The sequence below is a fragment of the Borostomias antarcticus genome, assembly GCF_949987555.1.
Source record: "Borostomias antarcticus genome assembly, chromosome: 19".
NCBI classification, from domain to species: Eukaryota; Metazoa; Chordata; class Actinopteri; order Stomiiformes; family Stomiidae; genus Borostomias; species Borostomias antarcticus.
In genome coordinates, this window is record NC_140252.1 from 11,916,116 (window position 1) to 11,928,306 (window position 12,191).

Below are 12,191 nucleotides of genomic sequence, written 5' to 3' on the forward strand. Positions count from 1 at the left end.
CACACACACAATCTCTCTCTTTCACACTCACCACATTCTCCCTGTCTATCTGCTTGCCTCTGCCCCCCTCCCCACATCCACCCATCTCTCTCTCTGCACCAATGAGTCCATCTAGCCTGGGGGTGAGACGTTGGTGGTTGAATCAGATTCAATAGTGGTTATATTTGGACTGTGGCTAAAGTGGGTGCAAGAAATAAAACAGATGCATGACATGGCCTACTTTACTGGCCAGGGAATCTCCCTCACAGGGCACACTTACAATAGCAACATGGTGGACAAGGTTAGGGTCAACTCCTTTGCAGATTCAGTGCAGTCAGTGACCTAATAATTCCTCTTCATGGCTACTTTGTCTTCTTAGCCATAACACTGACGACAACGAAGTATGTGTTCCAAGAGTTTTGGTTCACATGTTTTGGCAGAGACTGGCAAAAAGCCCCATGAGTAAAAAAAAAAGAAAAAAAGAAAAAAAGGTTTAAAATTAGGCTTCTAAATCGTTAACCTTACACGCCAGATGGTTTGTACAGGATGTGAGCTCGCAAGATCCCAGGATGGTCTCACAAGGCTACAAATCTTATCATCTGTTGAAAATACACCTTCAGGCACAGATGGATGAGTGGGATCTATTGAGATAGCATGAAAGGGGAATACAGATTGGGTGTGAAAAATGGGGCATTAACAGGTGGGGGGCGGATTTGTTTCTCATAACATGTTCTATTGAAGAGCTGCCTGGAATAACAATCAACATGTGTTCGCCACTTCTGCGGTAGTCCTAGGGCTGAGAACCAATCTAAACCATGTCACATGAAGGTATGGTGGGGCCAATCTCCTGGCCAAGTTAATTGTGTGTGTGTGTGTGTGTGTGTGTGTGTGTGTGCGCGTGAGTGATATCACAGCCATCATGGCCTGCACCATAATATAAGGAAAGTTACATAATAAAGTGGTATTGTGTAGCCGTGGTATAGTGTGTAGCCCACACTAGCACTGCATGTTATTCCACATCAACCAGCTCTAGGACTAGGCCTACTGTAGCCTAGCCTACACATATCGCCACCTTGGGGCTGGACATAGGCGATTTTACCCTCTGAGAGTAGGGGGGGGCAACATTTTGACGTGAGAAAAAAACAACAGTTCTGCCGTCCCGTCCCATCTACAAAGAAAGCCAGTTGTGAACAGTATGCTAATAAGAAATCAGTATGACAATTCATATGCACAACGCATCAAACTTCATCTAGACACCATGAGCATGTCAATATGACTTTATGACTGAGCACTAGGCCATACCCAACATCACAACATCAACTGCAACTGCCTGCTGGTGGTAGCTTCCTCGCCGATGGTGAAGTTGCTAGTGCTAGCTTTGATAGCCTCTGGAGCACTTCTGCATTCGATTGCACCTGCTGCGGTGTCATTTCGAGTGGTGGCTTCTTCATTTTTCCTCATTTTTTTTATGAAGAAGTGGTCAATTGTTTTTATAGCTCTTTTCGCCATTGTGAGCGGCTGGCTAGTTGTAGCTTGTTGAGCACTAAGCAGTACAGTCAGATCTAATTTTGTGGTAACAGATTTCCAAACCGGAAATAGTTGAGGTATATATATATATTTTTTAAGATAGCCTAGTTTAAGTAATAAATACACTTTTAAAATGTACAAAAAACAATTATGTATTTAATAATTGTGTTAATTAGTTGTTTTTTTTAAAGAATTTGAGCAGATTTGGGCTGGCCAATCCCCCCCCCTATAAAATCGCCCATGGCTGGGTTAGAAGAACCCCACCCTCCCCCATAAACGGCCCCGTGGTGACATCCGAAGCCGAGCCATAATCCTTCCTAGGGGACAATCTTCAGCCACGCGAGAAGTCACATGATTAAGAAGAATAAAGCCGCCGAGGAATGTCCCAAGAAATGACTGGCGGCAGCATTCTAAGTATAGAACAAGGACATCTCTCTTTCCCTGAAGCAGATCGTTATTTCCTTCTCTCAAAACGGTTTGACAGGTTGACGTCCGTCTTGAAACGTCACTCACTTATGTCGCACACTTTGTCACACACCTCTGAGGTCCGCCTCCGTCTCTGCCGGCGCGCTGCCATAGGCTACTGGCCAAAACCAACAAGCAGTGATTATAAAGACAAGACATGGCAAAACAAAGTCAGTAACTCAATTCAACAATTTGCAGTATTTTTACACAGACGTTGATTAGCCTACATTACATATGTTATTAAAATTAATTAGCCTACAAATACACGACTAGTTGTTATAAACACAGCCCGTCCCAAGAGTAGGCACGGCGCCACGCCATTGGACGAGAAGAGCTGTCAGTCGCGCATAACTGCCATTCCTTCCGTTCTGTAGGCTGGCGACGGGGAGACTTTTTGCAGATGTGTTTCAGCATGGCCAGTTGAAACAGCAGGGCGCCCGCTTTTAACTGTACAACTTTTACAGTACGACAATATCGTTCGTTTTTTCCTGCTTAATCTCTGGGTAGAAATGGATAGCTGATTCAAACACACGGAAGCCCAAGACTGCGCTCGACGTAAGCCGATTTTAGTGCTTAATTCATTTGTTCTAGTTTAAGACTACTCTTGAGTCTTAACGTTGGAAGGAAAAAATGCCAGTAGCAACTCTGTTGCCTTTTACTGCTCCTCCGAATAGGAAGTCTGCCAGCCCGACCTCCTTCAGGTTAACGGAGAAATTCATTTTGTTGTTAGTTTTTAGTGCGTGTATTACGCTCTGTTTCGGGGCAATTTTCTTCCTGCCGGACTCGTCGAAGCTCCTCAGCGGAGTTTTTTTCCACTCGTCCGCGGTGGAGACCAACACTCGCACAGGTACGGCCAGCGAGACCGGCCCGGCGGCGGCGGGCAACCAAGAGAAGGTTTTAGCCAAGATAAGAAAAGACCACGAAAAGGCTCTAGTGGAGGCTAAAGACACCCTGCAGAAGAGACCGGACGAGATAAAACAAGATATCAAAAACGAGAAGGCTCAAGTTGCCGAGGGACTCGGCAAAGCAGGGCAAGATGACAAGTTACCAGTCATTGACTATGTTCGGCAGCCCGGAGCGACGGGGCGAGAGCCGTCCGATCCGGAAACCAAGGAGAGACGGGCCAAAATCAAAGAAGTGAGTGGGATCGATTTTTACCCCACTATTGCGCTGGCCGAGGGATGGTGTTGAGATGCTGTGTGCGCTTGTCATTAATTGATTGTGTTGATTTATATGTCGGAATATGTGCGGAATATGTCGGATTGTCTACTACTTGACACATGTCATATTGACATTGTGGCTCATCGGTGTTTTAGCAGTGCGTGCGTGCGTGTGTGCGTGCGTGCGTGTGCGTGTGTGTGTGTGTCCTGGGACCGCGGGCAATTGCGGAATAGTCCACAGCAGTGTGCCCCCTACCCTGTCAAGCGTCACGTCAAGTTAGGATCATTAGGTATGTCACGTGTTAGTGTCACTCAATGCTGAGGGGTTAGTCCCTTCTAAGATAGGCAACTAGCCTATACATTAGGGCTACTCAAATACAAATCCTAAAATCAACACACTCACTCAATCACCCCCCCCCCCCCCCCCAACAGGTTCACCCACCCAAAGGTGTATCAAACCATTCAAAGTCCTGCTTCCTCTCCTATCCTCTCCCTGTTTCCTCTCCTTTTTTATCCTTCCTCTCCTCCTAGATTCTCCTCACCTCCTGTCTTATTTCCTTATATCCTCTCATCCTGTCCGATTTCATCCCTTTGACTTGTCTAGTTCTTAGCTCTGAATTCTGAGGAACGGTCGCTTAAAAATGATTAAAAGTTATGTTTTGTTTCATAGTGGTGTTTCAAATTACCACTTCACAAGATCTACCGTTTCTTGGCATCTTAAGCACATAGCTTTGGTGCTCCTTGGAGGGAGGATGAAGGCATATCTTTCGATCCATTAATCTCTGAATCCCCTGTTTTCACTGTTGACTTTTCTTTTGGTCACCTTTTAACATGCCATTTTAGCTACACTAGAAATAACTGACATCAGGCTAGCTACTAGCTAGCTAACTGCAGACAAAACTAACATTAGCTGCGCAGTCAACTCTCCATCGGCGCTGTCAGCTCACATGATCCCAGTGTTGCCAGATCGGTTTGACAATTTCCCAACCGCCCAATGTCAATGTCTCAGAAATAATACTATGAAAAGTATAATTTTCTCAGAGTCCGGAGACAGTTGTGGTTTGGTCCGGATCCGGACTTTGAGGATGGATGCTATACATTATGCCATACTAAAACGGATTGCTGTAGGCTAGCTTACATGTTAGGCTGTCTCTTATGGGCACTGTGGAGGTGGTTTGATCCAGTCCTGTTCAACCAGTTATGCTATGGTCAGAGTGAATCAACACAGGCACACCCTTCCGACCACACACGCACACACACACACACACACACACATAACACACAGGATGAGACTCATCACATGCGTTGCGACGGGCGAATACTTGGCTCTGACAGTAGACACGTTGCCATGACAGTTCCGCGCAGCATCCCCTAACGACACAGCCAAACCTGTTCTGGATGCCCAAGGCGTCTGCTGCAGGAATGTCGCCCCTCATCAGCGCTCCTGTGCAGGAACGTAGACCCTCATCAGCTCTCCTACCCCCTGCCTAGTGAGGTGCCCACAGCCTGGGTGATGGCACACTCCTCAGCTCTGCATCCGTGGCACTTTTCCAGTCACGATGGGTCCGCGTGCCCACAGATAAGGGTAGAGAAGGGCTTTTGTGACTCCTACCTGGATTTGAATAGTCTTGGTGCTTCTCTCTTTCAGACTGAGCTTGAGCTTGTGAAGTGTTTCTTTTGTGAAGGTGAGGTCGCCGTCGTAACGCAACGGCCCCCAATTTGAAGCAGAGAAAACAGGAAAAAACTCACTGCTGGATGGTTTTAAGTGGAATTTTCCCCATTGAAATTCCCTAGTTTTCTTAACGGAAGTGTGATGACCTCTTGTGAGAACTTGTGACTGGGATGTAATGTCTCATATCAGCGTTAACAATGATCTGACTTCGCTATGTTGACCTTTTATTCTTCTGTGGACTCTTTCCTTTATGCCCTTTGTAGCTTTACTTTCACGCACGCACACACGCACGCATGCACGCACTCACACACACACACACGCACATACACACACACACACACACACACACGCACATACACACACACACACACACACACACACTCAGCAAATCACAGAGTCAGTACTATGTCCAGATCTCTCCAAACGGCTCAGTAAGGAGGCACTTTCTCCTCATAATCTGGGTCAAACCCCATTGGGCAGTGTGTGTGTGTGTGTGTGTGTGTGTGTGTGTGTGTGTGTTTGTGCGTGTAAGAGAGGTACCTGTGTGTGTCTGTGTCTGTGTGTGTGTGTGTCTGTGTGTATGTATGTGTGCATGCTGTGTGCGTACGAAAGACGGATATCTGGCTGTGTGTTTGTGTCTTGTGAAAGTGAGATAAGGAAACATTGCGCAATTCAAAAAAGAGTAGCGATGCCAGTTTTGCAGACACTGTGCCCGTAACACAAGAGGTTCTTCCTCAGTGATCTAACTGAGACGGTACAGCGAGGAAGAACTTCTTCTGTTACTGACACTCTTCCAAACCAGCATCACACTGCTCTTTATTGAGTTACGCTCACGGCAACATCTCTCAATTTCACATGCCGTCCTCTTTATGTTTGCCTTCCTGTGAGTGTGTGTTTCCGTGTGTGTGTGTGTCTGTGTGTGTGTGAGAGAGAGTGAGAGGGAGAGTGATGAGGTGTCCTTACAGGCTGCTGGGCAGGTCGGCATGGAATGGGAGGCGGGGCTATGCAAATGAGATGGAAATTAGACCCCTGGCTTGATTCCACGGGACTGACCCGTTTATCAGCATGAGCCCCTTGTCTTGAAGGGCAATCGGTTAATACCCCTGACAGGCTCTAGCCCTCCACACACACACACACACACACACACACACACACACACACACACACACACACACACACTCGTCTTAGTGCAGGCGGATATGACTGGCTCTGCAGTCGAGGATTAGTGAGGGTGTGGGTTTGCAAAGGTCTCCAGTCTCTGGTTGGCCATCTAGGAAGGATGAGGCATCAATCCTTATCTCTCTCTACCCCCCCCCCCCCACCCTCTCTATCCCTGTCTTTATCTCTCTCTCTCTCTCTCTCTCTCTCCCTGCCCCCTCTCTCTCCTTTCCTCTCTCTCTCTCTCTCTCCACTCCATTGTCTCTTAAGATCCAGTCAAGTTACTTTTGCCCACTCGAACAACGTCATTGTTTTTTTTCCTCCTATACTACCGCAGCAGTCAGTCAGTCAGTCAGCTAGCCGGAGGGACGGACAGACGGACGGTTTGTGAAATGTCGTCCGTTGCCCTTGGCTTTGGCTCCAACCCAGTACTTTTTTTTTTTACATTTTCTTTTTTAGTACCCATTCATTGGTCCCATCTATCACAACAAGCTCATCTATCATCATTCTCCTCCTCCCCTGTATTGTGTGTCTTTACTAATTGCCCGGGGCATTGTGGGATATTGTGTCTCCGGGACTCCGTCACCTCTGTAGTCCGAGCACCTCTGATAGGACGTCAGATAGACGAGACTGGAATAGATTCGCTACGCTTGTCTCTCTCTCTCTCTCTCTGGACGTGGCCCGCAATATAATTACACACACACGCGCCTCACACACACAAACAGGCGTGCTCTTTGCACAGGTACGAGCGCACACACACACACACGCATTCATGCACACACACGCACCGCGCTCGCACACACATGGGCGCACTGCACACAGGTACGCATACACACGCAGGGCTGAAAATTAACACCCGCCAATGGCGGGTCAAATTTCCATTTGGCGACTAAATTTCGGAGGCTATCCGCCACGCTGGCGGGTAAATGTTTGTACCAATAGAGTCTTGTAATAAATTATGTGCGCGATGTCTCCACATCCATGCCATAGACCGGCGTTCTGTTTGTTGTGTGTTGCACTTAAATAGCTCCCCCGCTGCACCAAATAAAGTTTTCAGTCACACGACTGTTGCGGAGCCTCTAGGAGAGCCTGGTGATGCGAGGCTACTCCGGCCGGTGGATTTTTTCATCTACCAGTCCCCTTGGCAGGTGAGCCAAAAAGTTAATTTTCAGCCCCACACACACACACACACACAATTTTATATATTCTATTTGTGTTCAAATTTGACAAGAACACACTAATAGAAGCACAAGCTTTGGGAATCTCAACAAGTTTTCAGTCCCAGTTCAGCAGTCTCCTCCACTCACTGCCAGTTATCATACACACACTCACACACGCAACACACACACAAACACATAATTGCTCCCGGCTCTCCAGGTGTTGTTCAGTCCTAATAGTACAAAATGGGATTAATTGCCAGCCCTCTCCACCTTCGTCAGAGTGTGATTAGAACCCATATGGTAATATTACCAGGGCAGGTCTTCTCTAGCGCAGAGATTAAGCATAGGCCTGTAGAGAACCATCCCACACATCAATGAATTACATTTTGGGGGGCAGGGGGGCTCTTTATTTTAGTGTTTTAATTTCACCTTTAGATTAACTGTAATTGATACGGTCTTGTGTTGAGCCACAATCTCTCCAGCCTCCATCCTCCAGCCCCCATCCCCCAGCCTCCGGGCCTCATCCTCCCTCCTCCTCCAGCCTCCATCCCTCAGCTTCCAGTCCTCATCCTCCCTCCTCCTCCATCCCTCAGCCTCCAGTCCTCATCCTCCCTCCTCCTCCAGCCTCCATCCCCCAGCCTCCAGTCCTCAGCCTCCCTCCTCCTCCAGCCTCCATCCCTCAGCCTCCAGTCCTCATCCTCCCTCCTCCTCCAGCCTCCAGTCCTCATCCTCCCTCCTCCAGCCTGTTGAAGGAAACTCAAGCGGACCCAGTACCCCAGCATCAAACAGAGCGAGCAGCGCTTGGCGGTCGGCTGTCTGGCGCAGCTGCTGCTGCTGTACTGTGAGAGTCTCATATCCACACTGCGCCTGTTTATGCACCAGAACAGCAGCCTATTGATCCTGTTTAAGGGGGAGGGGCCGACTGCTCCCGCAGGGGATCCGATCTTGACCCGGACCCCCCGCTGGGAGACTTTCTATCAGCTCCGTATGTGCGTCGCCACTGACCTTCAGCTCAAATGAGTCTGTGAAGGAACAACCTATACATCACATCTGACACACGTACGCACGCAGGCACGCACACACACACACACACACACATGCTCACACGCATGATCAACGCCACACACACACACCTGTCACATGCCAAATGACATTTGCGGAGCCTACAGGTTCCCTCTCCGCGGTAGCGTTTGTTTACTGAACACGACCAGCAGGGTAACACTTGCTGTGACATTGCATCTCTGGCCTTTAGAAAAGCAGCTCGATTATCTTGGAGCCTTCAGGTTCACTTCCCCTGCTAGGCAGCTATTGAGAGATGCCAGTGGGTCGGCTTCACTGCGTATGGCGATTTAAGCTATTTAGAAGTGTGGAGTAGTACACACCCGCAGGGCACACGTACGCACGCACACACACACACACACACACACACACACACACACACACACACACACACATACCCAGGATCATTAGCGGTCTGAAGTGAGGAATCTTAGTGCTATTAGCATTTTATTTGTTAGATGCGTTCTCTTCAGAGAAATGGATATTAGCTTCGCTGTAGGTGAACTGTTAGCAGTTATTGACGGCTTTCTATCTGTCTCTCTCTCTCTCTCTCTCACACACTAACACACACACACAAACAAACACTTTTTCTATAGCCATTGGCCATTGTCTGCTGATTGAAGATCACCACACAATGATCCATCAGAGCAATCATGCCTGCTCAACCGGTATTAGGCTTGTCACGGGGGTCGGTGTTACTGGTGTTACTCGGTGTTCGGCATGCACCGTGTATTAACAGTCATTACTTTAACACGGCCACACCTTTGTTTTCCGCCCCAACGTTGTTAAATACCTACTGTATTTAATTTCTGCATTTCAGCGCTCACTCATCAAACTCAAACAAGTGTCTGTGATCTATCCCTCCGCATGCGCAAGCAGCACAGAGCGGAGTCTAGTGGAAGCAGATTTCAGTTTCAATTCACGTGAAGAAAGTAGAGGGAGGTAATGGCTATAGCCTTTCGCGGCTAGCTAGCCTAGCTAACGTTAACAGCTAACCTAGCCACCGAGGAATGGCTGTTGCCATAGCATCTATTAGCAGCCTATTCTCTCGCCTATTCTAGCAGCGTTCAGTTCATAACAACACCGATTTGCAGAGGCAGTTTGGCGTTGTGTGCCTCCACGTCTTGTCTTATGCGCGATCACAGTAAGGTAAGAATAAGATAAATGTTACACTCGGTCCTGTGCTTCTTTATAATCAGAATCAGAATTAGTTTATTGAGTGATTATACCTCCATGTGCTCAACGCATTCTTGTTTAAATAGCTCTTCACATTAGCTAACACATGATCACTGAGAGTTTATCACATCTTTTTTTGTGTGGGCTACATAGGCCAGCCTGTTCTGAAGGGTCCAGGTACAACAACCAACCAAGACTACCAAGCCTGCCACGCCCTGAGCCTTTCCATAAGATTTGACATGTTGAATCTTGAAAACGTCCAATTTAGTACTCTCAGCGTTCCATCAAACGTTATGAAATGATCCACCTTCATTCTGATCCTGCTTAGAAGCTCCTGCGCGGTGGGAGCAGATCCAGGCTGTAGATCTACTATCACAGGTTCATGCAATGACTTCTGGGGGCTGAGGGCCCTGGGGGCCCCACTTTCCCCCAATTTGGTGACCAATTACACCCATCGCATTTTCCAACTGCCCCATTCTTACTGTCCAAGATTCGACGCACAAACTGGCCGTTCAGCGATATGATAGAGAGATAAAACTGGCCTATTTGGCTCTGACAGGGCCGTGACCGTGATTCCGACGCCAGTAGGGGTCGCCGTAGAGCGACGAATCCTCGAGCCGGGATACACTAACGACCCTCGGGGATCCGGTCCCCGGTGACCGCCACACCGCCGCGGATCCCAGCAGAAACGTTGACGTGTTAACTACAGACGTCTTGCGGTGTCTCGTTGCTATAGAGCGGAAATCCTAATTGGATAGCTGGCTGTCGGATGCCAGTTGTAAATAGCCCACTCTCCAATTAGAAAGGAGGAAGGGATCTTGCAGCGGTTCTGTCAGGCTGTGTACCCACTCTGCTTCAGGCAACTTCTTCTAATCTCAGGCTCTCTCCCTGTCACCAGGGTCGTAGCTGGCACCAGAGATTCCCAATCACACAGCTCATTTATTTTCAATCTGTCTGAACTTCTGGAATTTCACATACACTCGCACACACACACACACGCACACAGCTCTCCTCCATATTACATTACCTGTTGAATTGATAGATCAAGCCTCAGATGCCCCTCAGCCTGTGTGTGTGTGTGTGTGTGTGTGTGTGTGTGTGCGCGCGCGCGCGCATGTGTGTGTTTGTGTGTGCGCTTTCTTGTGTATGTGTGTATTTCCGCCTGCCCGTCTGTCTGAGAGGAGCAAGTTTTGAGGGGATGATATGCAGGCAGTCAGGCCAGTCATTATGGTCAGGCTTGGGAGCGGAGATGGAGGAGAGAGAGAGAAAGAGAGAGAGAGAGAGAGAGAGAGAAGGCGTGTTCACCGTACAAATGTCCACTGATTGAAGAGATGGCCTCCAGGCTTCATGTCTCTGGGTTAACCTGCTTGAGGCTGGGGGGTGACTGACTGACAGGCAGGCTGGCCGAGTGGGTGAACGATTGACTCACTGACTGGCCGGCCGGCTTGCTGGCTGACTGGTTCTGACTGAAGGACAACAAAACCCACTAACGCCTGCTGACATCCGGCTTCGGTCTTTAGTGGGAAAGGCTACAACGGGCGTTCATTCCCGGGACAAATGTCTGCAATAGCTACGGGGAATTATCGGCTCCAGGTCCGATTGGCAACGGTGGAAACATGATGCCCGGGTGGATCACCCCTAATAATCGCCCCTTTTCCGGCGTGATATAGCAGGCTTGCCTGGACGTGCCCCACTCGAGGCTACTGTGTCATTACCCTTCAATGTCATTACCCTTCCTCCCTCACTCACTCACTCACTCACTCACTCACTCACTCACTCACTCACTCACTCACTCACTCACTCACTCACTCACTCACTCACTCACTCACTCACTCACTCACTCACTCACTCCTCCTCAACTAGCATCAGACACACGGACACACAGGACCTCTGTCATGTGTAGTAGGAGTTTGGGCGAGCTACAGACAATAATGCGTTGAGTGGCCCTCAGGAGGCTGTCACGCACTTGAAAAGCTTCGCCGGTATAGGCTACTGTAGGCATGTCAGGGAATCAAACGTTCCCGAAAAGCTTCACCATGCCGCATAGAAGTCCCGACCCACGTGACCAGCTAACACACGATACTATTTCATGCATCCAGTAAATGCAACTTTACCACAGACACCGGGGGGCTGCTTTTACTGGTGTAACAGAAGCTTGTTTTCGGCCCTTTTCCGACGTGTTCGTGACATCGAATGTGACACGCCAGAAACGCCCCCACCCCCCACCAGAAAGGCATACTCAAAAACAGAAAGGCCACAGGGAAAGGAGTCAATCGCCTATTTTAGTGTGTTTTTCCGCGTTTAGAAAAGCCTGTACGCTAATTTTGGCGGAAAAAAGGTATGGCGGACTGCATCCCTAATTCTCAGTCTTTCTCTCACTCTCTCCCTTTCTCCTTCCCTCTCTCTCTCTCCCTCTGTCTTTCTGGAGGCCGATTGCATTAGGCGCTTAAACAGATTTGCGCGCTGGATTTTGAGTGCACATCCCTCTCCTTCTTTCTCCCTCTCTCCCTCCCTCCCTCTCCTTCGACTCTCCCCCGGTCCCCCAAAACCATTCATCTATAATACATGGCTGAACTTTCTCCTAGACGCCAATTTCTATCATCATTAATTTTGCAGCGTTTAATGAGGGATTGATTCTGGACAAGGACCTGTGGCGAGCAGATTACATTACACACCCTCTCCCTCTCCTCTGCTTCCTTACCCTCTACTACCCCCCCACCCCCCTCTACTCTCCCCTCTCCTCCCCATGCCGTCCACTTTTCCTCTCCCCTCCTTCCTCCTCTTTCTCCCCTCCTCCTCCTGCTAGCCAGCCCCCCTCCCTGCAACAGTCCCTGC

At 48.8% G+C, this 12,191-nt stretch overlaps 1 protein-coding gene across 1 annotated transcript in view; it reads left to right on the forward strand.

The window, feature by feature from the left end:
* Positions 1–2,388: 2,388 nt before the first annotated feature.
* The window catches only part of man1a1 (mannosidase, alpha, class 1A, member 1), a 151,881-nt gene continuing 142,078 nt past the window's right edge, over positions 2,389–12,191 (forward strand). Inside the window, exon 1 of the mRNA XM_084453651.1 lies at positions 2,389–3,108. Coding sequence (XP_084309777.1) covers positions 2,602–3,108 — 507 coding nt within the window. The 5' untranslated portion in view covers positions 2,389–2,601. The remainder of the gene's footprint in view (positions 3,109–12,191) is intronic.